The sequence below is a fragment of the Microtus pennsylvanicus genome, chromosome 11 (genome assembly GCF_037038515.1).
Source record: "Microtus pennsylvanicus isolate mMicPen1 chromosome 11, mMicPen1.hap1, whole genome shotgun sequence".
NCBI classification, from domain to species: domain Eukaryota; kingdom Metazoa; phylum Chordata; class Mammalia; order Rodentia; family Cricetidae; genus Microtus; species Microtus pennsylvanicus.
Window position 1 is genome coordinate 97,287,828 of NC_134589.1, and position 25,125 is coordinate 97,312,952.

The 25,125-nt window shown below is 51.6% G+C and overlaps 2 protein-coding genes across 6 annotated transcripts in view; one reads left to right on the plus strand and one right to left on the minus strand.

Annotated features, from left to right (window-relative positions):
• Nucleotides 1-10,814, plus strand: part of Pmm2 (phosphomannomutase 2) — a 26,484-nt gene extending 15,670 nt beyond the window's left edge. Inside the window, exon 8 of the mRNA XM_075941995.1 lies at nt 9,469-10,814. Within this exon, the coding sequence (XP_075798110.1) occupies nt 9,469-9,570 (102 nt within the window). The 3' untranslated portion in view covers nt 9,571-10,814. The remainder of the gene's footprint in view (nt 1-9,468) is intronic.
• A 2,382-nt stretch (nt 10,815-13,196) lies between these two features.
• On the minus strand, nt 13,197-24,904 carry Carhsp1 (calcium regulated heat stable protein 1). 5 transcript variants are annotated; one of them, XM_075941997.1, is made up of 5 exons: nt 24,845-24,887; nt 23,348-23,470; nt 16,390-16,557; nt 15,722-15,844; nt 13,197-15,052 (listed from the first exon to the last, which is right to left on the minus strand). In XM_075941997.1, exons 2-5 carry the CDS (start codon nt 23,425-23,427, stop codon nt 14,890-14,892), a joined length of 534 nt encoding a protein of 177 aa, XP_075798112.1. In that variant the 5' UTR covers nt 23,428-23,470; nt 24,845-24,887; the 3' UTR covers nt 13,197-14,889. The 5 variants fall into 5 exon arrangements, with proteins under 5 accessions (XP_075798112.1, XP_075798115.1, XP_075798114.1 ...); XM_075942000.1 differs by having other exon boundaries at nt 23,382-23,470; nt 24,845-24,879; XM_075941999.1 differs by lacking the exon at nt 23,348-23,470 and having other exon boundaries at nt 24,845-24,904.
• Between the last annotated feature and the right edge of the window lie 221 nt (nt 24,905-25,125).

The window sequence follows — 25,125 nt, forward strand, 5'->3', positions numbered from 1 at the left end:
GCAAAGCTGGTCTACACAGTGAGTTCCAGGCCAGCCAGAGATATACAGAGACTCTTCTCTCAAAAAACCCCAAAAAAGGCAGCCTATGAAGTGTGAGAAAACACAAACCATGTCTGTCCATCCAAAATACATCAGAGACTCCTGCAGTTCAGCAGCAAAGTAAGAACCTGATTTAAGGGGCAGAAGACATGACTCAGTGGAAGGAACACTGGCTGCTCTTCCAAAGACCCAGGTTCAAAACCCAGCACCACATGGTGGCCCGCAATCCATATATAACTCCAGTTGCATGAGGATCTAATGCCCTGTCCTGTCTGGCCGCTGTGTACCAGGCACACTCTGGTACACCGACATACATGCAGGCAAAACACCCATACAAAGAAAATAATTTTTAAAAAACCGATGTAACATATTTGAAGGCTGATTGCACCAAGGAAGACACACAGTGGAGTTTGATACCTGTAATCATAGATCATAAGATTGAAAGTTCAGGCCACAGTGAGAGCCACATTCCTCCCACTAGACTGGCCATTACTAACAGACACACAGAAGAAGGTAGAAATCAGTGTCCCTTTACCTCAGAACAGTAGATGATGCAGTCAATATGAATAGCTGTTTAAATAAATAAATAAAAGAAGAAAGCTAAAAATAGAACCTCATATGATCCAGTAATCAAACTGGTGAGTATAGATCCAAAAGAATTCAGATCCAGTTCTGGGAAGAAGTCTGCTCTTGAGATGAGAGAGCATTCTAGTACCATGGACTGTCTCCGGTGGGGGAATCTGATGCCACATCCTCAAGAAGAAGCAGTGCAGAAGCTAGCCTTGAGTTTATATTTCCGTATTTTTGTCTCTTGGTGGTGAAAGCTGGTTTCTAACTCATGGTAATCCTCCTGCCTCAGCTTCTAGTGCTGGGATTACAGGTGTGAACCACCATTTCTGGCTGTTTTGGTTTTTCAGGACAGGGTTTCTCTGTGTAGCCCTGGCTGTCCTGGAACTCAATATGTAGACCAGGCTGACCTCTGACTCAGAGATCCTCCTCCCTCTGCCTCCCGATTGCTGGGATTAAAGATGTATGCCACCATGCCCATTTGGGTTTTATTTTTTTTAATTTGTTTTATTTTGGTTCCTTACCCTTTTTTTTTAAATTGGTATTTATTGAGCTCTACATTTTTCTCTGCTCCTCCTCCTGCCTCTCTCCTCCCCCCTTCATCCCTTCCCCAAGGTCCCCATGCTCCCAATTTACTCAGGAGATCTTGTCTTTTTCTACTTTCTGCTTCCCATGAAGATTAGATCTATGTAAGTCTCTCTTAGTGTGTACATTGTTGTCTAAGTTCTCTGGGATTGTGGTTTGTAGGCTGGCTTTCTTTGCTTTATGTTTAAAAACCACCTATGAGTCAGTACATGTGATAATTGTCTTTCTGAGTCTGGGTTACCTCACTCAAAATAATGTTTCCTAGCTCCATCCATTTTCTTGCAAAATTCAAGCTGTCATTTTTTTTCTGCTGTGTAGTACTCCATTGTGTAAATGTATCCATTTTTTGGTTGAGGGTCATTTAGGTTGTTTCCAGGTTCTGGCTATGACAAACAAAGCTGCTATGAACATAGTTGAGCACATGTCCTTGTGGCACGATTGAGCATCCTTTGGATATATACCTAAAAGTGGTATTACTGGGTCTTGAGGAAGGTTGTTTCCTAATTTTCTAAGAAATCGCCACACTGACATCCAAAGGGGTTGCACCAGCTTGTATTCCCACCAGCAATGCAGAAGTGTTTCATTTTCCCCACAACCTCTCCAGCATAAGTTGTCATCTGTGTTTTTTATCTTGGCCATTCTTACAGGTGTAAGATGGAATCTCAGAGTTGTTTTGATTTGCATTTCTCTGATGACTAAGGATATTGAACATTTCCTTAAGTGTCTTTCCGCCATTTTAGATTCCTCTGTTGAGAGTTCTCTGTTTAGGTCTCTACTCATTTTTTTTATTGGATTATGTGATCTTTTGGTGTCCAGTTTCTTGAGTTCTTTGTATATTTTAGAGATCAGACCTCTGTCTCTGTGGGATGAGTGAAGGTCTTTTCCCATTCTATAGGCTGTCGTTTTGTCTTGTTGACCATGTCCTTTGCTTTACAGAAGCTTTTCAGTTTCAGGAGGTCCCATTTATTAATTGTTTCTCTCAGTGTCTGTGCTGAAGTGGTTTAGGAAGTGGTTCCCTGTGCCAATACATTCAAGTGTACTTTCCACTTTCTCTTCTATAAGGCTCAGTGTGGCTGGCTTTATGTTGAGGTCTTTGATCCATTTGGACTTGAGTTTTGTGCATGGTGATAGATATGGGTCTGTTTTCATTCTTCTACATGTTGATATCCAGTTATGCCAGCACCACTTGTTAAATATGCTTTCTTTTTTCCACTTGATATTTTTTGCTTCTTTATCAAAGATCAGGTGTTCGAAGATGTGTGGATTGATATTCAGGTCTTCTGTTTGGTTCCATTGGTCCTTCTGTCTGTTCTTATGCCAATACCAGGCTGTTTTCAGTACTGTAGCTCTGTAGTAGAGTTTGAAGTCAGGGATTGTGATGCCTCCAGAAGTTCTTTTATTGTAAAGAATTGTTTGGCTATCCTGGGTTTTTTGCTTTTCCATACGAAGTTGAGTACCGTTCTTTCGAGGTCTTTGAAGGATTTTGATGGGCATTGCGTTGAATCTGTCCTTACCCTTCTTAATGATGGTTTATGATCAAATCCCTTTGTCAGTTTCATGGGATACATAACCCTTTGAATGTAGACCGTAAAAGAGTCACATCAGACTTGCAGTCTTTGTTGTTGTTGTTGATGATGATGTTGGTTTCTCTGTTTAACTGTCCTGGAACTAGCTCTTGTAGACAAGGCTGGCCTTGAACTCACTGCCTCTGCCTCCACTGCCTGGCTTAAAGTTTTCTTAAAAATTAAGCTAGCTGGGCGGTGGTGGTGCACACCTTTAATCCCAGCACTTGGGAGGCAGAGGTGGTGAATCTCTTTGAGTTCAAGGCCAGCCTGGTCTACAGCGCTAGTTCCAGGACAGGCTCCAAAACCACAGAGAAACCCTGTCTCGAAAAACCAAAAAAAAAAAAAAATTAAGCTAATGAAATTATGCTGTGGATCTAAAGAATATCTGGAAGCTTCTTTTGTCTGACTTGGTGTCCACTCACCCCTTTTCAGTATTGTGAATTGAGCCCAGGGCCTCACACATGCTAGGTAAGAACTCTACCACTAAGCTACTTGCCCAGCCCGTTTATTCTTACTTTGAGGTAGGGATTTATTAAATTGCCATTTTGGCCTTGAACTCACTTTGAAGTCCAAGTTGGCCTTTCACGACTAATCATCCCGCCTTAACCTCCAAAGAAGCTGGGTTACAGGCCTGTGTCATTGGGCCTAGGCTGGTGCCATTTGTTTTTGTTTGTTAATTTGCTTTTTCTTTCATTGTTTCTGAAACAGATATTCAGCCCAAGCTGGCCTCAGACTCCCTGTGTTGCCAAAGATGACCTTGAACTCCTGACCTCCTGCTTCCATCTCCCAACGCTCCAGACTTGCACCAGCACGCCCAGTTTATGCACTGCTAGCAGTCACACTCAGGGTTCTGTGTGTGCCAGGCAAGCACTCTACTGAGCTGCACTTCCAGCATCCTGGCTGCCTTTGCTTACAGAAGGGAAAGAGATCTGTGGCAGGACAGCATGCTAGGCCAGTGATACATAGCCATGAGTCCATTCACCAGAGAGGGTAGAAGCAGAGTTTATTAGGCATGTTACAGTGTAGCCACAGCAGGCAAGACGGCAGGGAGACTGCAGAGGCCTTCTAAGTGGGAGACGGTGCGGCAGTGCCACAGTGCCCTGGTAGTTTAGGTCTTATCAGGTAGGACAGCTGTGTGGGTTTGTTTCTTTGGGCAACTGGTTATCTGAATTGGACCTTATGAGTTGCTGGGGATCAGCCTCCAGATAAATGTCTGTGCCTGCTTAAACATATGGAGTTTTTCACAGTAGCAGAGCTCTGATCAGGTAATAGTCCTAGTCCAAGGCCACCGTGACTATTGCTCCAAGTCAGTCAGGTCTGAAGCAAAGCAGCCTTGGCCTGAGGTTATATAGCACAGCACAGCCATTCTCCAAAATGTTACCACAAAAGACTTCTCTGGAAATGACCCGACCCTACCCCAGCCCTGTGGTGTAGGAGGCTGTGCTGTCCAGAGCCTTGCTGTGACTGCTGAGTAGAGCAGAGCACCATGTTGTAGCCAGAGGGCTTGCTGCTGCGCTTAACTCTTGCACTGCCATGACTTCATTTACATTTTTTCATTTATTATTTTAAATCGAACCAGGTGTGGTGGTATATTCCTATAATCCTGATACTTGAGTGGCAGAGGCAGGAGGATTACATGTTTGAGGTCACCCTGGAGCTACGTAATGGGATCCTGTCTCAAATTCCTCATCCCACACACAAACCCAACAAGCTTTTCTTCCGTGGTTTTGCTGGTTTTCAGCTGAGCTTTGTCAATGAAAAGCCATTTCCTGTCCAAAGGGACAGAATTGCCTTGTAGCTTCCCTGCTGCAGCAGCACAGCCTCTGCCATCAGGGTCTGCTGGGACACAGGGGGGTAGCCTCTGTGAGAACAGAGTGAAAAATAAGGTTCTGCCTTCCCAAAATGTTCCTCGGCCCCAAAGGCCAGCTGACCCAGCCAAAATAAAGTCATACCCCTGATTTCAGTGGCTCCCCATGGGAAACAAATGGGCACTCAGCTGCTCAGGCCGGAGGGCTACATCTCAAAGGCTTCTTGTGGGCAACATTCTGGTTGAAGGCATTTGCAAACATTCTTGTGAGTAAGGAATATTAGCCACCCTTGCGTTTGCCTGTGTGTTCCTGTCCTGAGTAACCTAGCTGTGAGTCCATGGAGCACGCCAGGATGTGGGGCTGGGATCTGGACTGGTTCTTAAGGTGCTGTCTATTCATTATGACAGTCAGCCCCTCCCCCCATGCATCCGTCTGTGGAGTGTTGTGTTAGCAAGGAGAACAGTAGAATATTGTGCTGTGGTTTTTACTAATGATGGAAAAGTCATCTCCATGTCAGCTCATAAGTGCATAAAGGGGTCTGAAAGACAAAAGTTACAACAGTCACTGGTTGGGGGTTACAGGGGAATGGGGGGTCTGCCTCCAAGATGTGATTCTTTTTGATATTAAGTCTCCCAGATGACAGAACTGGCTCAGTACTAGTCTGATTATGGAGAAAGCAGAGGATCTGGTCTTCGCATACCTACAGGATCCAGCCTGAGCTGCACATTCCGTGAACTTGCTCCCTGTACCCAGCCCCTGCACCGTTCCTCCCTGCTGTAGCCTGCAAAGGGCCCTCCCGTTCAGTGGCGCAGCATTTCACCCTCCCACCATCTGAGGAGCACATCTGCCTGGAAAACCAGATCAGGGTAGTCAAGGGGTGATGGTAAATCACCCAGACCGGAAATGACCCCACCACTTGCCACAGTAGTGAGACTCACAAACCTGTGTCTCTGACAATCCCAATGGGCAAGAGTTCCCCTTCTAAAGGAACCATGTGAGGATGAAACAAGGCCTTGGGAGCTCTCAGGGCTTAACTGATTTAAGTAGTCTGGGATTACTCTTTGTTTTTTTTTTAATATTTATTTATTATGTATACAATATTCTGTCTGTATGTATGTCTGCAGGCCAGAAGAGGACACCAGACCTCATTCCAGATGGTTGTGAGCCACCATGTGTTTGCTGGGAATTGAACTCAGGACCTTTGGAAGAGCAGGCAATGCTCTTAACCACTGAGCCATCTTTCCAGCCCCCTACTCTTTGTTTTTTTAATCAGTGTTTTGCCTACATGTTGAATCTGTACACTTGCATGCCTGTTGCCTGTGGAAGTCAGAAAAGGGTGTCAGGTCCCCTGAAACTGGTTTTACAGGCAGCCATGAGCCACCATGTGGGTGCTAGGAGTCAAACCTAGATCCCTGGGAAGAGTAGCAGTTTTCTTAACTGCTAAACCGTCTCCAGCCCCAAGGAGTGCATCTTTTTGCAGAGCCTGCTCACAGCCCAGCTCAGCCTCTGGCTTTCTAAGAGTGTTGCAGAAAGGTTAGCTGTGACAGATTGAGAGGTAGGGCTTGTTAAAAATCCCTAGAGAGGGTTACCTGGCCACTGGCACCTTACTAGACAGTGTGTGCATTCAGAAGTCACACTCTACTGTCCTCAGCCATGCTTTGGGTGAGAGCTTGGCCCCTGCCATCCTGGACTGAGTCCTGCCCTCAAGGGCCAGGGATAGCATACAATGTGTTCTCCCCACCCAGTTCTTCCAGGAGTCCTTTACCAAGGGAACCTGGGTAAGCCCATGCTCTCCATCGTCTGCTTCCTGAACTAACAGGGTTTTTAACCAGGTTAGAGGTCCTCAGACTAGCTCAGGGCTTTCTTGGGTCCCTGCCTGTCTGCCTGCCTTCCTGAAGTGCATGGACTACTCATCTTGAGACTGGTTCTTCAGGGTGGAAGCATCCCCTCACCACTGTCTGGGCTTTGGCTCTTCTGTTCAGAGAGGCACAGGCTTTGATCTCTGGTATGCAGTTGACTTCTTGGGGGGTCACAGAATCAGTGTTTCCTGGATATATGGTCATGCCAAGGCTGGCTCATAGCTGTTTCCTGCTCCACTGGCTAGAGAAATGGAACAGTGGTCAAGTTTCAAGCCATCCACAGACCTGACCTTCATTCCAGGGCTTGCAGCCCAGCCCATGTTGCACCCCACATACTAGTTCTAGATTGGGAGAACTGGGGCTCACCTTAGGTTTACATTCAAAACCTCAGGACTCTAGCCTGGGCCCTGTCTGCAGCAAGCCTTTTGTTTGTTTGGTTGGTTGGTTGATTTTTTTTTTTTTGAGACAGGGTTGCTCTATATCACTCTGGCTGTCCTGGAATTCACTTTGTAAACCAGGCTGAACTCAAACTCAGAGATCCACCTGCCTCTGCCTCCTGAGTGCTGGGATTAAAGGCGTGCACTGCCACCACCGCCTGTGGGCAGGCGTGTTTTGTTGTCAGATTCCCTGACCTCTGAGCAGCTGCTCCGTTTGAGAACAGTCCGTTTCACCTCTGTGCCTGCCTCACCTAAAAGCCTAGAGTGCAGGCTAAAGTGTACAGAGATCAGTCTGTGGTGTGGTGGCTGTCTGCATAGCGGGTACACGCTGGCCATGCAGCAGCTCTGGATCCTCCTTGTGAAAAGGGGCCCATAGGCTGTGGACAGTACTGGCATTGTACTGGACAGCACTGGGAGGGTAACCAGGGCTCATTAATCCCAGGCTCCCTTTCCATCCTCAGACTTTGGGCCTTTTAAGAATTTAAATAGTAACAGGCTAATTTCCAGATGCCTTGGGGATAGGATGGCCCATTCCCAGGCACAGCTTCCTTCTCTTTTTTGGGAATAGTTTTGTTCTGGGAGCTTGGGGTGGCTGAGCTTGTTCTAGCAGAATCAGGAACATGCATGTCCAGCCTGTGTAGCCTGCAGTTCCCAGACCCACTGTTCCATGCTCTGTATAGCTTGTGCTTTGTTTTTGAGACAAGGTCTCACGGTAGATCAGGCTGAACTCCAGTTCATGAAGATCTGCTTGCCTCTGCCTCCCAAGTGCTTGGATTAGGCCCAGTTTTGATTTTCCACACCTGGCTTTATAAAGCAAGTTCCTCAAGCAGTTCCCGTCCGCATTCACAGGTGCTGCTCCCTGGCCCAACAAAGCAGAACCATGGAGACTGCTGTGTGGATCAGTGGTGGGTGTAGCAGCGGGCATAGGACCAGTCTAAGCCTTTTGCTTCTGGCTCTTTTCTTCTAAGGTAGTGGCTTTTGTCAGGAACCGCTTAATTGTTCTCTCTGCCCCCACCCCACCCCTAGCCATTCATAACCAGTTTTGTGACAAAAGCCCAGGCTCTGTAACCACAAGCCCACCTCCTCCAGGGAACTGACACTTTAGGCTTAAAGGGCAGACTGGGGAGAGGAGGAGGTCTGCACAAGGGAGGAAGGTGTGATCCAGCCTGTTTTAATTCTCAGGCTGGGAATAAACTGGCCCTCAGGAGGAGTGCTCCAGGCACAGCCGCACAGGGTGGATAATTGCCCCTCTGGGGGGTGGGGTTCTACTGGGAGAGTTTGCTGTTCCAGGAATCCTGGGTGATTGCAGTTTAGGACAGCGACTCTATTGCCTCCAGTTTTGAAACGTGTGAGATGGGATTGGTGCCTGACACTCATACAGTTAGGGCTGAGACCAGGATATGAAGGGTGAAGTGGCTTTTAGCCACTGCAGTTTGGAGTAGATGCTTTGTACCAAAAGCAGCTTCCAAATGCCTGTGGTCCACTCTGCAGAGAGATCCTGTCCTTATAGTCCCATCATGTTGGTGGCTTCTAGAATCCCTGTGCCAACCCCTCCCTCCATCTCTGCCTACCACTGGGCTCCCTCAGACTGCTGCCTACTCTGTAGCCCCACTCTGTCTTCCTGTCTTTTCTCAAGTAGTCACTGAGGGCCATTTAAATTTCATTAAATCCGTGATGATAGCTTGAGTCAGTAATTCTAGCCAAAGGAAACCAAAGCAGGAATCTTAAATTTGAGGCCAGCTTGGGCTATGTAGCCTAACTTGCTTAAATGGTGATTGATGATGGTGATGTAGCTATGTCGTCTGACTGCCTGAAATGGTGATGATAGTGATGATAATTAAACTCAGAGCTGGGGAGGTGGCTCATGGTCACGCTTGCCACCAAGTGAGAGACTTTTCAGATACTAGGCACCTGTGTAAAAAGCCAGGCATAGTGGTGTGTGCTTATAATCCCAGCACTGGAGAGGCAGAGGCAGGTGGATCCTAGCACTCTTCAGTGAAGTCCAGGTTCAGTGAAAGACCTGTCTCAATAAATGAGATAGAGAGCAACTGAGAAAGATAGCCAGTCAACTTCTGCCCTATGCATGCATGCGTACACATAGGCACATGAATACATCCACCACACAAATCGAATAAACGCAACTCAGTTTCCCTCTTACTGGCCACACTTCAAATGCTCAGTCACCGTATGTGACTAGTGGCTCTGAGCAGACTGACCAGCCGTGTTCATTTTGCAGGGTGTGAGCAACCCCACTCTAGGCTACCTACCCTACCAACACTCCTTGTGACTTTCGGGAGGAATCTGGGCACAAAGACAAATTGCTAGCTGTGAGATTGTCATTTGCTGTTCTTTCTCACTAAAAACATAGCCTTTGACAGATCCTCGCAAAGGTGTCTGGTGCTTTTCACGAGCATAATTACCCGTTCTGAGCTCGATCTCGGTTCATGAGAAGGTTCAGCTCCTTGTTCAGTGTGACTAAAATGTCATTCCTTTCTTGGAAACTAAGGGAAAATTAACTGAAGAAACCTCCCTAAGCTAGGAACATCAGGGTTGCAGCAGCCAGGGACCAGAACAAACTGTAACCTACTCTTCTCTTGTGTCTTTGCAGGGTGGCAATGATCATGAGATCTTCACAGACCCCAGAACTGTGGGCTACACAGTGACAGCACCCGAGGACACGCGCAGGATCTGTGAGGAGCTCTTCCCTTAACTCCAGAGGAATGGGGTCCTGGCCATCAACACTGAAAGGTCGCTCAGGGTCAGGGGCACTTAGGGCCAGAGCTGGAGTTCACCTCACGTGCATATGTCCCTAGCCTGCAGCCAGGCTGTTCTCATGGTCCAGTCATAGGGACTAGTGGTCATCTCACTGAGCATGCCAGTAGGCCGTGCCTCCACCTCCATCTAGCACCGGCAGCCCCAAGGGAGTAGAAAGAACGCAATCAGAAATGGCTGCGGCGGGGTGTGGTGGCTCATGCCTGGAATCTGTACCCAGGAAGCTCGGAGGCCTGGCCCCTTACCCTTTGTGGAACTGAAAATATAAGTTTGGGGTTTTCTGGTGGTGGTGGGTTTGGAAGGGCTCTATTTTGAGACATGGTCTCACTATGTAGCCCTGGCTGCCTCAGAACCTGCAGTGTAGACCAGCCCGACCTAGAATTCAGGGTGTTTGGCCTCTGCCTTACAAATGCAAACTACATGCACCAACACACCAGCCAAGGTTTCATGGAAACATGACAGTTGTCAGTTTCATCTGACCATCAAAAAGAGGGATCTGATGATGGAAAAAATACAAGGCATCCACAGTTACCCACCTGGGAGAGAATTGAGGACTTTCAGAATGCATTCCCAGTCTGCGCTGAGGCTGGGGCATGAACTGAAGCCAGTGTTCTGCCAGAGGGCTGATGTTTCTGTTTTCAAGCCAGCTTCCTGTCTATGAGCCACAGACCACAGCTTGACCTGCCTGACGGATAGCTGGCCAAGTGACAGCTGATGACAGTTTGCACCTCCACTGGCCTTGCCGGCTCTGGTTGCTACATTTCAACAGGACTGCTCTCCTGTCACCCAGCGAAGCTCTGCCTGCAGTCCTTACCCAAGGAACAGCCCAAAGGCCACAGCCACAGGAGCTGCACTCCTTCAGCCTCTTCCTGGAGACTGCCAGGCCTCCTCCAGAACCTCAGGGAGAGCCTTCCAAGAACATTTCCCAGGCCGCTTTTCAGCGCCTAGTAAACGGTTCTGCAGCCTGGCTCCTTCTTGGGAGCCCCTGCTGCCCTTTCCTGCCTTCAGCCACCATGGGCTCCCACTGCCCTACCTTTGACTGCCCGCACTGGCACCTGCTGCTGACCCCTTTACCTCTGTCCACCCCACAGGAGAGTGCCAGGACCTCCGCCCTGTGGCGTCCTCCTTGGATGTTATGGCAGTGCCCAGGGAAACACATTAAAGGGACTGCATCGTTCCTCACTTCTTGATCTGATCACTCTCACTCTGGGTGTCAAATGGCTTCTTCTCCAGTCCTCAGAGAACTAAATACCTTGAGTCCTGAAAGCTCTTCAGCTCCTCTAGCTGTCCTGGCTGCTGTAGTTCCCAGCTGGCCCAGAGGCTGTCATCTACCTGCAGGTCCCGTGCTGCCCTCACGTGGGGACTCCAGGCTTTATCAGTTCCTACAGTGCCTGTCACAGACCCCCAGTCTGCATTCAGACTTCCACCTAATAAAGGGGCTCTGCTCCAGACATCACATGGCTGTAAGATGGTCGTGGTTAAAGTCACACGTGTGGCCTTGCTGGAGGAGCAGGGCCTGTAGTGTGGCAAGTGGCTGTCCAGGGACTAGTAGTTCTCCCAGACAGCTGTAACTCAGTTTCTTATCTGTCCTACCAAGTGGGGATCGCCAAGGACTTCAGGAAAGCAGGAAGTTAGGTAGACAGCATCACAAGAAGCAGAAGCTGCACCTAAGCATCCTGGGGCTGCTCAGAAAGTGTCACTTCTGCGCAAGCTGCGGTCCAGGACTCAAGGTCACCAACTTTTAGGAAGCCTCAGGAAAGCCTGAGCTAACAAGTTTACCAGAATGCTTGGTTCTCAAGTAGGGGCGCTGCGTGACCCTACAGGGTGTCCCCAATCATGTCTGGATGGGAAGACAGGAACTGAGGAGCAACTTGAAATACGTTCCTTCCTAGGCAGTGTAGCACTGAATCACTTCCTCTTTACCCCAGGCTAGGTACACCTACACAGCACACCAGTCAACTTGGAGAAACCCGGGCTGATTTACTGTAGTCACCTCATCTGTAGCCTCTCCCAGAACAGGCTTGCTGGGCATTTCCCCAACCACTGGGAGAATCACCCATTCATCAAAATTCCTGTCCCTTGGTAAAACCACCCCGTCCTGGGCAATCTTTACCCTATCAGCAACCTGCTACTCCTCCCCCACAAAGGCAGGCGGCCTTCCTGTTGCCCTTCTGAGCCACTGGACCTATATGAGGGACAACCCCATCTCCATCTCTAGTTCTCCACATGGTCCCCGGGGAGCCGCAACAACCCCTTTAGACATCTACAGCAGGAACCCCAGGACCCTTCTCACATTTACATGGCGTCCAGATGCCACCACAGAAACAAGCCCCGTTCCAGACTAGCTTCCTCTGTTGGGTAATGAAGGGACGCCCCCATCCGTTAGAATCATGCTGCAGAGATGCTTAGGAGGCACCCTGACCTAGTGGAACGCTTCCATGTTCACACAGGCACAAGCGTGCACACACAGCCTCTAGTCGCCTCGTTTTGTTGCACAAAAACAAACTTTATTGAGAAAGAGGTGGCTGGGGGGGTCAAACGTCTGGATTTGGGAATCTGTTCTTTCCTGCCTAGTCACTAGCACTGTGTCCCTTCTGATCTGTTGACACTCCCTGTCTGAAGAGTCTTTTCTGATACCAGTGCCCTGCACTTCCAAAACAGCCCTGAGGCTGAAGTGATGTGGCCATACAGAAAAAGCAAGCGCTTCACAAAGGGTTCTGTGGGGCAAAAGAATCCAGAGGCCATCTTGCCAGCAGAAGTAGCTGGCAGCTCAGTTGGTGGCAGGGCCCGCTAGCAGACCAACCATGGGCCACCAAAGCCTCGCCATACCAGAGTGAAAGCTAGGAACAGTGGGGTGACGGAGAAGGCTGTCAGTCTCAGGGAGCCTTCCTGGGTCCTGGCAGAGTGGCTTTGGAAGTCTCTTCCTTGGCCAGCAGAGGCGCCCCAAGAGAGGCTCTAGGCAGTCAGCCAAGCCTGGAGGGGGAAAAACCACCTTTGACCTAGTAGAAAAACATCTGCCCACAGTCCAACAACAAAGAAAATAGTCAAACTGGGTGGTGGAGGTGAGCCAGCGGCACAAGGCCCTCACACGGCTAACCACTTAGTTTTTGTTTGTGCAAATGGACAAGGACAACCTGTTTTCATGCCTCAGGTGCTAACCACCTTTTATAAACAAAAAATAGGGTCCCTCACTGACCTCAGACTCTCCAAACAGACTGGCTGGCTCACCTGCCAACCCCGAGCATCTGCCTGGCCCAGCCTCCCCAGTTCTGGGACAACCTGAGTGTCTGCCACAGCCTACTTTTTCTGGGGATTGAACTCACATCCTCCACTTCACCCTGACCCCCATGTCTGTCTGAAAGCACAGTGGTCATCAGAGTTCCAGCCTTTGTCCCTTTAGGATGGACCTACATTAATGCAGAAGACATGCTGAGGTCCATGGTGCTATCAAAGGAGCCTCTGGTCTGGACTGGGGTCCCAGTCACCCCTGCAGTATTGGTACACCTGTTCTGGCAAGAGTTCTCAATCCCGCTTAAAAACTCCATTACCCAACTACTACTACTATTATTATTATTATTATTGGTTTTTCGATACAGGGTTTCTCTGTAGCTTTGGTGCCAGTCCCGGAACTAGCTCTTGTAGACCAAGCTGGCCTCAAACTCCCAGAGATCCGCCTGCCTCTGCCTCCTCAGTGCTGGGATTACAGGTGTGCGCCACCACCGCCCGGCTACTACTATTTTTTTTTCCAGGGTGAGGTTGAATGTTTATTCAGGGGGTTATGGAAGGAGGAAGGGTGAAGGGGGGGAGGGAGAGAGAGGGAGAGAGAGAGAAGAGGAGAAAGAGACAGAGAAAGGGGGAAGCAGAGAAGTGGGGAGAGAGGCAGAAGCGAAGCTGCCTCTCCGAGAGGAAGATGGAAAAGAGCCTACTATTATTTTAAACCACAACTAAAGCCATAGCCAACCACCAAAAGAGTCTGAGGAGCAGTTTGTTTGAAACACCTACAGATCTACAGTGCTGCAGTGTGGGGCAAACAGGGCTCTGGGGGAGTTTTTAAGCTATTTAATAAAATAAGTCAGCAGGGTGTGAAGGCACACCTCTGACCCCAGAAAGTAGGAAGCCAAGGCATAAAGGTGCTAAGAGTTTGAGGCTAGCCTAGGCTATCTAGCAATATGGCAAGCCCTACCTCAAAAAAAAAAAAACTGGCAGGCAGCGGCTTCAATGTAGCTCAGTGCAGTGTATTTGTCAGAGCTGTCTTAAAGAAGCCTTGCTTCCCCACCAAAGGTATATATATTTCTCTTTCTACCCCTAACTGTGAAAGCCATCAGAGTTTATGCTAGCAGTGGAACCCAGAGCCCCGCACATGCTCGCCGAGTGCACCACTACTGAGCTCCATCCCCAGCCCTTGTCTCCTGATGTTTGGAGACGATTCTGGCCTAGGCTGGCCTAGAACTGTTCCAGCCTCCCAAGTGCACAGCACCCTTCCCTCTCTACAGCTGGTCCTGCAGAGGCCTCTTCCTCACCCCCACAGCTCCCGTCAGCACTGGCTTAATGCCAGACTCGGTGCCACAGAGAGAGGGTACCTTACACCTACAAGTAGAAAAGACCAGCATTCCCAGGGGCAGGGATCAGTGCTGGACTAGAGCAGGAGCTTCTAAGGGTTGGAGTCTTTCCCAGAAGGTGGAGACACACCTGTTGTAAAGGCCCCAAGAGGCAAAGTCCCTGAAAAGGTCCTCACATACATAGGCCGGCTTCCCTGGAGCTAGCCAGACTGGCAATCAGAAGATGAATCTAACCTGGTCCCAAGTCAGACAGGGCATTGGGTCATGGAAGTCTCATAGGGCTGGTGACATCCCGCAGCGGGGAAAATAGATCCAGGGTTTTGTCTAGTTCCAGGAGGAGTACTTAGGGTTTGTCTGACCTGGGCGGGGCATTTGGGAAAATAGCAGGTTTAGCCTACCCGCCCTGGGCTGGAGCTGCACCCTCTCCACTCAGCCACGGCAGCAGGTCCCTCTCCTTTTCAAATGCTTTTAATGTTTTCAGACAGTGAGAGCTTGTTGCAATGGCTGGAGGCTGTGTTGGTGGCTGAGCACCCTCTGCCTGCCCACAACTCCCTTCTTCCAGGAAATGCTTGAAAGGGGCCATGCCGGCCTTGAGGCCCCATCTCACTTGGTAGAATGTTATATCCAGAGTGTCCTGCTCCTCCTCCCCCTCCCCCCAGAGTCTCCCTCAAGCCCAGGAGAAGGGGTTCTTGCAGGTCCTAGGAGCTGATGACATGCCCGGACCAGGTCTCATGCTTGGTGCCTGGTGCCAGGTGGGTGATGACCACCTCTACAGCCTGCAGTTTCTCATTCTTGGGCGGGATAGAGCACATCTTATAGGTGACCTCGTCGCCTTCCACTGGAACATATTCCCCTTCCACACTGCAGGAGAGAAAGAGCGGTCATCAGAGCTGAGGAGATGGCACCATCCAGAAAGTGCCTACCTTGTAAGCCTGAGTTCCTCAGTTCGGATCCCCAGCACCCGCATAAAAGAGCTAGCACTTCATCACAGCAGAGGCTGCAACACAGCCCCCCTTCTTCTAGCTGGGCTTTGGGGGAAAAGGCTTTGCCTTCCATTGGCTGAGGCAGAATGGATGTTAGGGTGTCAGCATGTGCCCTTAGCTTCGGACTCAGTCCCCAGTTCAGGACTGAAGTCAGGGTGGACAGGGTGCTCAGGCAAAGAACAAAGTCTGGATAGAAGTTCTAGTCAGGGTTCCTAGGAAACCCAAAAGCTGCTCAGGAGGAGCCAAACGGGGAAGGGACTGCTGGGGGCTTTTGGGCCATACCCCAGACTCCTGCAGGCTTGCAGACAGGAAGGAAGAGACTTAGTGACCAAGTGGCAGGAGAAGGAGCCCAGCCCTATGCTTCCTTCCTGGAGCAGAAGAAACAGACAGCCCCAGCCTCACCAGGCCACTCCCCTGAGCCTCACAGGCTCCACATACACCCTCCCGCCCTGAACCTTCCCATCACACTGTCCTATAAAACATGGGTCCAGGACCGCACCTCCTCTACCCCCGGCCCAGACCTCCAGCTATGTTACAGTGAACTCACTCAGAGATGTGTAGGAAGATGTCAGGGCCACCATCAGCTGGGGTGATGAAGCCGTGGCCCTTGGACCGGCAGAAGCATTTACAGACTCCTTTGTAGACAGGGCCTTGTGAAGCCCGCACCGTCCTGACAGATAGGGAGATGTGAGGGACACCCGTCAGTCCTCTACAACAGCCACCCACTGCCCTGGGGTTACTCTCCTCGCTCTGGCTCTGAGAGACCTGGCTAGGGCCACCATGCATCGTCACACAGGCTTTGTGTACAAGCCTGGGAGCGAGTCACATGGAATTGTCGAAATGACTGGATAACTTTGGCACGTTTTCTCAGGCCTGTTTGTCCATTTGAGATAACACATTCGGGAGCATTCCTCTCAAAAACTGTTAGGAACAGATCTGGCACCCACTCACAGGCCATAAAATCTACACCTGCCAGTGGCCGCCCAGACACTGTCCCCCATACAACTGAGGAAATCAAGGCCTCCTGGGAAAGAGGCCTCTGTGGCTAAAGCCTAGTGTTTATCATGCAGTCGGGGGGGGGGGGGGGGGGAGGATGAGGATAGCTCCCGAGTTTGAAGGCACCTAGCACTCCTCTAGGAGACGCCCAGAAAATAGATCCTGCTTGCTCTGGTAGCAGCACCCATTTTGGAAGTGTGTGGCCAGCCTGAGACTTACGCCGAGAAAGTTCTTGTCCTGCGGGTGGGCAGAGGGCTAGGGACCACATTGCCTCGCAGCGGGGATGGAGAGCGATCCCGGGCCCGAGGAGTGTCCAGTAGCCCAACAGAAGTCTGATGTGTCGGGGGCTGCGATGGCGGCGGGGGAGGCTCAGATGACATGGCTGACCTACAGAGAGAAGGAGGCTCTCAGGGTCCTGCCTTGGAGGACTAGACAGGGCCCAGTCAGACTCCTAGAGACTCACTCTAGGTCACCTAGGCTCAGGTGTCTGCTCAGGTGCCAGCACTGGGCTCCCATAGCAACTACAAGCCTCCCTCCATCTCCACCGTGTAAGGAAACGCCAGGTCACATGCTGGGGTGACAGCTCAGTCAGTAAAATACTTGTCACACAAGCAGGAGAACCTGGGTTTGATCCCCACAATGCATGTGTAATAGAGAAGCCTGGTATAGGGCTAGAGGGATGGCTCAGCTGTCCAGAATGCTTACTGCTCTTTTAGAGGACCCAAGTTCACTTGTGTTTTGGGCAATTCACAAGCACCAGTACTTTCAGCTCCAGGGGATCTGATGCCCGCTTCCAGCCTGCATCTGCACTCACACACACAAAGCCACACACTCACCACATATATCCATAGTTAAAAACAAATCTTGGCTTTGTTTGTCATCAAGGAGGTTTCTTGTTTGTTTGTTTGTTTGTTTGTTTGTTTGTTTGTTTGTTTTTCGAGACAGGGTTTTTCGGTAGTTTTGGAGCCTGTCCTGGAACTAGCTCTTATAGACCAGGCTAACCTCGAACTCACAGAGATCTACCTGCCTCTGCCTCGAGAGTGCTGGGATTAAAGGCATGCGCCACCACCGCCAGTCAAGAGAGGGCTTCTCTGTGTAGCCTTGGCTATCCTGGAACTCGCTCTATAGACCATGCCGGCCTCCAACTCCCACCTGCTAGGATTAAAGTCGCTTGCCACCATGGCCCGGCTAATAAATCTTCTAAAAGATAGTAGCATGTGCTTGTAATTCCAGCACTAGGAAGGTAGAGGCAGGTGGATCCTGGCCAGCCAGCCTAGTCTAATCATGGAGCCCTAGATCCCGGTGAGAGACTTTGTCTCAAATAAACACCTGAAAGAATAACAGTGGAGGTTATTCTCTGGTCACACACACACACACAACATACACACAACACACAACACACACACACACGGCGGGGCGGGGGGGTATATGCCAGGTCACTCCCTATGGTAACCCTCTATGTCCCCAACACAGACCCTGGCATGCTTAGGACACTCGGTAAATATTGTGAGAGGGAGGCAGTGCGGGACTTCAATGCCAAAAGCGCAAGTCAACAGCCCCCGTTCTCACCTGTCCCCCAGCCTGCAAGCACTCTCCCTCAGACTGCAGCGCACACCTCGGGCAGTTCACAGCCCAGCATGGCTCCCTGGGAGGCTGACAGAAGAGCTCATGACCAGGTGGGTTACCACTAAGGGTCCCCAGAGGAGGAACTCTTCCAGCAAACTCACACTTAGCCCCAGACACTACTCTCTGCCACGAGGTCACCAGAGTCTCTCAGTGACCCCTCAGGGGTGGGAGTGGGGTGAGGCAAAAGGGCTGCTGTGGACTCAAGGCAGCTTGGACTAAACGGAGACCAACATTAAAAGGGGGTGGGGGAGACGACTGAATAAGTGGAAGTTAAGAGCACTGGCTGCTCTTCCAGAGGTCCTGAGTTCAATTCCCAGCACCCACATGGTGGCTCACAACCATCTGTAATGGGATCCGATGCCCTCTTCTGGTGCACCTGAAGACTCATATACATTAAATGATAAATATTTCTAAAAAGAATATGGGCAGCATGGCCACTGTACACAGTGATCCAGGACAGGGAGACCAACCAGCCTTCGCTCAAGGTCAAGAACTCTTGGTCAGCCCTTAGGTAAGTCCTTTCCCCTTTCTGGACTTGGAGTCAAACTCACACTCAGGGATGGAGATGGGGACAGCAAAGCCAAATACTCCAGCAGGGTCAGGAGAGCCAATGGGACAGGAACAGTCTGAGCAGGTTTGCGTGGTCCTGGACTGGTCTGTCAGATATGAAGAACTGTCTTCCAAACAGCCCAGCTACAGTTTGATTTTTGGTGTTGTGTTTAGGGTCTCAATCTTCAAGTGCGATTTATGTGGTGTACTACCATGTCCTGCTTATGTGGTGTGTGGCTCGAACCCAGGGCTCTGTGCATACTGGGCAAGCACTCCGCCAGCTGGGCTGCATCCCCAGCCCCTCAGCTCTAGGTCCCTGGGTCAGCCCTGACCCTCCACCTGGAGTCCTGGGGCTCAGGGGAGGGTGGAGTGCAAGGCGAGGGGGCCTCTTTGCCCACAGATTCGGACTTATCCTCCACACTCCCTGCCCCTCTCTGGGGACTCAGTCCTGCCTGGCTGGAAATATGTCACTGGCCAGCCTTCAAGAGAAGTGACACAGCTACCTACTGACCTCTTAGCTGTGGCCCCAGCCAGGCAGGACCACGAGTCCGGAGAAGCCCCCACCTTGAAGAGGTCCTGGCTGCTGGCCTGCCGGTTGGGTCTCTAGCACAGGTCATAGAGTGCTAGAATGTTCCATTGCCGGGAGTTCTGCGAAGAAGGCTGGCCCAGAGAGGGAGAACGGGCCCCACCCAAGCCTCTCAGGACAGCGGGTGAGACCACGGGGACCTGATGACATCAGCGGGTGAGACCACGGGGACCTGATGACATCAGCTTGAGGAGAACTGCCCTTCCCTGTTTTAACCAGTCTCCCTGCCTCTCTCCTCCCCTCCCCCAGCCCCAGTCGGAGACATGAGTTCAGATCTTCCCACCTGCCAGCTGAGGGATCACTACTTACTCAACTCAGGCCTCAGTTGTTGTTTTTAATCTGAGAAATGGGAACTGTTCCAGCTTCACAACACTCATGGCATGGAAATGAGGTAATGCATACGAGCACTGAGGGTAGAGCTCACTATGGCCACTGCTGTAAGCTGCAATCACAAGGTCACTCCACAAACATATCCAGTATGTGCCACAAGCCTGCTAACAAAAGGGATAAGAAGGGGTGGAGGTGCAAGAGTCAGCATGGGAGAAACAGTGGGAGAAGCTGGACCGTCGGGGCTTGCCTATGACGTGAGCACTTTGGAGGCAGAGGCAAAAGGATCCTCTGGACCCTCCTGAGCTGGAGACCAAGAGCTCTGGGCTAGCCTAGGCTAGAGAACATCTCACGAAAAGAGACAGAGGGAGGCTGTTCTGGATACAGAAAGCAGGGTGTGAGGAGGCCCAGGAGGTGGGGGAGGCCTGCTGTGGTTCCAGGCCACGGAGTGCTGGGGAGTGGGGCAGGAGCAGGAAGTAAGGTTCAGAGGGCAGGGCCAGACCAGGAAGCAAGTTGCATCACCACGGCTGTCATCATCACCTCTCCCGCTTTGCACCTTCTGCCTGTCTGCTCATGCCCACCTCTCCAAGCTGATGAAAAAAGGCCCAAAGAGGTCTGCCTGGCTCTCCACCTCAAATCCAGCTTCTTCCTTGGTGTGTGTGGAGTGCCACACTCACCCCAACTACACAGTGGAAGAAACTGGAACACAGAAATAAAGGATTGAGCTAGGGTGGCAACTGGAGAGCTCCCCGGGTGACCCACAGGCTGTTCCACTACCCATACCAGCCACTCAGGAGGCTGAAAGGAAGTTGAGCCAGTGAGAGCCAGTCCACCAGCTGGTCCAGGAAGGGGACAAAGTCCAGCTGGGGCGGGGTAGGGGTATCCAGGAGGCTTCTCTGGCCTTGCATGTATACCAGAACACAGTCTACGGCAGCAGTCTGTCGCTTGTAGCTAAAACACCCCCAGCTCCCACTCCCACACCTAGCTCACCTAGCTCAGGCTATCTTGTTGCCCTCTACCTGCTCTCCCAGCAATACCAGGTGTCGCCCTGGAGAAGGTGCAGCCCACCCTTCGAGATGCTTTCCTGGGAGACTGAGCTGGATGCGGCTGAAGCTCTTGCTGGCAGGGGGTCTGGGCTAGACCCTAGTGAGCCTCTGCCTGAGACAAATTCTGGCAAAATGAAGTGGCCAAGATGTTGTCGTGACTGTCAGACTAGGTACACAAAGATGTTTATCTGTGTGTGACTATGTAGTATAATGTGTACACATGTGTGTATGTGGGGGCATGTTTATGTACATGGTCATGTGAACACACATCTGCATAGTTATATGAAGGGATGTGCTTATGAGTATATGACCAAGTGGCTATATATATGTGTGTGTTTGTGTGTGTGTGTGTATGTATACATGTGGGGAATAGGGGCAGAGTGCACACACCCGTATGTGCACAAGCTGAACGAGTGAATAGCGCCTGTAACACCTGAGCCCCTGTTATACCTCTTTTGTTTTGAGACAAAGTCTCATGTAGCCCAGCTGGATGCAATCCGGAGCTTCCTGAATCCTAGGCAAACACTCTACCAATGGAACCACATCCTCAGCTGCGTACAGCATGCTCAGCACCACCATCATGTACCCGCAGAAACTGCGTACAGCATGCTCAGCACCACCATCATGTACCCGCAGAAACTGCGTACAGCATGCTCAGCACCACCATCATGTACCCGCAGAAACTGCGTACAGCATGCTCAGCACCACCATCATGTACCCGCAGAAACTGCGTACAGCATGCTCAGCACCACCATCATGTACCCGCAGAAACTGTGTACAGCATGCTCAGCACCACCATCATGTACCCGCAGAAACTGTGTACAGCATGCTCAGCACCACCATCATGTACCCGCAGAAACTGCGTACAGCATGCTCAGCACCACCATCATGTACCCGCAGAAACCTTCTAACCCTCAGTGGGGGTGGAGGGTGGGGACAGCAAAAGCAGGATGAGACACAAACCCCTATGCCAGACAAACCCAACCTAGGGAGAGGCCCAGGACCTGGGGGATATGATGCCACACCCACCCTGAATGTTCACCAGGGAGAGGCGTCAGCCTCTTATCCTGAGAAATGTGGCAAAGGGGGCCCTTAGCCAAAAATAGACGGGGAATTCTCCATAGGCCTTACAGCAAGTCCTGGAGGATTCTGGGAGCTCAAGCAGGCACCAGGCCGGCCTCCTCTGCCCATCTACAGCACATCCCAAAATCTAATGTCCCATCCCTGTGCCAGGGATGTGCCAAGCCCTGCACTTTCTGTGCTCTTGGCCTTAAAGCCCCCAGCTTCCAACATTCCAGCTTTTCAGTATTTTGAATCAGGATCTTACACTGCATTGCCCAAGTTGTCCTCAATCTCATGGCAATCCTCCTGCCTCAGCCTCCCTGGTACTAAGAGTACGGGCATGCTGTGAGCCATCACACACAGCTGAGAAATCGTTTGAGCTGGGGAGCCAGGTGCTTATCAGACTAGTGAGAGGAGTGTGGTTTATGGCTCCTCAAAGACAGGAAAATGGAAAGTCAGGGAACAAGAGCTTGGGTAAGCTGGAGGCTTCATCCTTTTGAAGCCTGTTCTGCACACTAGGGATCTTGTGTGGGTCTGTGGCCAGGGAAGGCTACTGCTAAGCATTGGACTGGAACACTTTGGCCACTGCTGGCAGGAAAGTAGGTTAAAGACTCGGGTCACTCAGGCAAAGGAACAGAGCAGGCCACGCGAACTTCCAAGACCCTGCCATGGATCGGGAAGCCAGTGCTTTTTCTGATATCATAGGGGCTTCATGGGCACCGGATGTTAGAATCCCCTTCCTGCTAGCCTCCCAGGTAAGCACATTGCCATTTCCCTGTCCCATGAGAAAACTGACAATAGATTCAGCAGCTGGGGCTTCTCCCACTTCAGTGCCTCCCAGGAATCTCTGGCCAACATCCAAAAGCAAACTCCAACTTCACAGATGGCGGCAGAGTTAATAAGGCTTTGCTTGGTCAGTTAGTTGGGGATGGGCAGCTGGTCGCTTTTCTGGTGCTGGGACGCAGGATCTATGGCCCTAGCAGTGAGCTGCTCCCCCATCCCCAAGACGGCCTTTCCAAGGGGCTCCCAAAGAGACAGCTGCCACTAAACTATCCAGCTAGGAAGAGGCAGGCCCTCTGGGGGAGGGGACGCATATGGACAGGCACACTCACCCAGCACAAGCAAACTGCACAGGGTCAGGGTTCCAGAAGATTGCAAGGTTCATCTTCACCCCTACCCCGCCAGGCCACAGTTTAACAGAAAAGGGCCCAAGCCATGGACAGGGAAGAACCGATCAGCTCAACTGGACACAGGCATCCGGGAAGACACAGGAGTAGAGACAGAGCCTGAGGCTCCTCGGCAGGCAGCACAGCCGGGCTGACTAGCTACATGCTGCTCCATTGTTCTGGGGAAGAGTGGATTCTGTGCGTGCAGAAGGGAGGGACACCAGGGGCGGGGCCATGAAACAGAAGAGCTAACAGCCAGGGTTGAGGAGAGGAGCGACTATCCCGTCTCACTTCAGCAGCCCAGCTGGGAAACCCCACCCTTGAGTGCCGGGAAGCTGGAAGCTCCAGGAACCCAAAGCAGTCTATCCCAATAATGTCGCCTCAAGAACTCCCACAGGAACACCCATCCTCGGGACAGAAACCACCACTGCCCTAGGGCTCTGCTTGAGAGTCCCCCGCCCCAGGCCAGCTGGACCCTGTTCTCTCGTCAAACCTAGCCCTGAAATCCTCCTCCCAACATTCTGCTCCACCCTCTCCCATCTTGTCCTAGGCGCCAGTTCCCTGCCTCAGTTTGGACAGGGACCGTGCAGCCAGTGCCAGTCACAATGCAGTGCAGGAGGTGATCTTAATAACGATGGACCCCTGGTTTGCACGGTCACACTGGGGCCATGGGAAGAACCCTTCCCTCCTGCAGCTGCCAGTCAATTCTTGCCCTAGCACTCAGTAGGACAAAGAAAACCAGTCCGCCGTCGTCATCGTCTTTCCTCCCCCCCCACCCCCCGCCCCCGCAACCCCAGGCTGGGCTAACAGCTTACTCAGATCCCAACACAGCAAAGATCCTGTTCTCACCCTGGGGAGTGAGACGAGTGGAGGGTGTAACGGCCCACGGTTCCATCCAGGTTGTCACTCAAGAGGAGATGTCGGAGGGAGGCCAGACTCTGAGGAGACAGGTCCCAGAGCAGAGGATGGCTGGGCTGAGGCTTAAAGGACCCCAATTAGGGACAGCACACAAAGCAGCCAGAGAGAGAAGGTCCTGTTGAAAAGTTTGAGCCCAACAGGACAAACACTGGGGATGTGGGACAATTTTAAGCACAAATTTGTGGATTGGTTTTAAGCATTGTTTTTGTTTAACCGGTTTGGTGTTTTGAAAGAGGGTCTTGCTTTGTGGACAAGTTTCTCTGCTTTAAGCCTCCCAAATGCTGGGAATCAATTACAGGTGTAAGCATTTACAGCAGCTGGCCTTGAACTTGTTATGGAGACGAGGATGACCCTAAACTTCCGACTCCTACTTCTCCACCTCTCCGGTGCGGGACTGCAGGTATAACCCAACAGTACTGATTTAATGAACCAATTGTTCTCACACTCTCCCTCTGGCTTCAGCTTGGAGAACAGACTAACAGCACCAAGATTTGGCCATAGGCAGGGGATGGCAGAATAGCCAGCAGGAATAAAAAGTAGCTCCTATTTACCGGGCACTTGGGCTAGCCAGCAACCTCTATTCCCGCACACACCCCTTGCTGGTAGAAAAGGTTATTTATGTATTCCAGTCGGCAGAGGCGGTCCCCTATTTTGCAAAGAGGCACCTCCACCTCTCAGAACGCAGACCCTACAAGAGAGGGCTGATCTACAGTTCACCCTGCACAGACCTACACTGCAACCCCAGAAAAGCAGTGGACTCACAGCCTGGCTTTTTAAATAAAAATCAAAACCTAACCTTGCATTTCCGGCTTCTAAAGGCCGCCAATGCGGGTGAAGTTTTCCTCTGCGCCCTAGCGCCCCCTCTCCCCATCCCCGCGACAACACCGAGAGAGTGCGCCCAGCCGCTCCGCCTCCCCAGAAGAGGCCAACTGCAAGGGGCCAGGGCGGCTCCCCCTCTCCCGGCCTGGCTACTGTCCGGCCGCCCAGCACGCAGCTGGCAAGGCTCGACCCGTCGGGGACCGCTCCGCCTCCAGCTAGCTGAGAGTCCCCAGTACCTCCAGTCCGCCCGAAAGCACGCGGCGGGGGGGGGGCCGCTGCCCACGCACAAAACAGGTGGCCTAGCGGTAGTACTACCCGAAGTTCCGCAGGGACACCTCCTACTGCGGCCACACCTACCCGTGTCCCCTTAGGGAAGGTGAGTAACCCGCGCTCCCCAAACTAGCCCGGGCGACTGAGGCACGTCCTGGGAGAGACTCAGCGCGGAGCTGGAGAACCGAAAGATCCCGCAGTGGGGAAGCAGGAGAGCAGAGCAAGCCTCGGCCCTGTCCCCGCGGCTCCCAGGAATCCTATGCTCCACCACGCCCTTCCCTGGAGTCCCGGGAACAGCAGCTCACCTGGCGACACGTTTGACTTCTCCAGCGGCTGGACTCCGACTGCTCAAACAGAGCTGGGCGGGGGGCGTGGCCGTCGGGCAGGGTGGAGCACGGGACCACGCCTCCTAGAGCTCCCGACCAATGAACGCGGGGCCCGGAACGCGGGACTGGGCCGGCTGGTGGGGAAGACGAGAGCTGCGCAGCTGCTGCCGCGGGACCTTTGTGTTGACGCCCCGCGGGCTTGAGCGCGGGATGCGCGCCTCGGACTCGGCTGGATGTGTCCTCTCCACGCCGGGCTGCGG

Bases quoted from the DNA above. Each gene is read 5' to 3' on its own strand.
- Carhsp1 (XM_075941997.1), bottom strand. From the start codon at position 23,427: ATGGAACCGTGGGCCGTTACACCCTCCACTCGTCTCACTCCCCAGGGT. The intron at 16,558-23,347 runs GTAAGCTGTTAG...TTCTCTCTGTAG, and splicing joins TTTGCTGTGTTGGGATCTGA to GTCAGCCATGTCATCTGAGC. The intron at 15,053-15,721 runs GTGAGTTCACTG...TCTCTCCTGCAG, and splicing joins ATCTTCCTACACATCTCTGA to TGTGGAAGGGGAATATGTTC.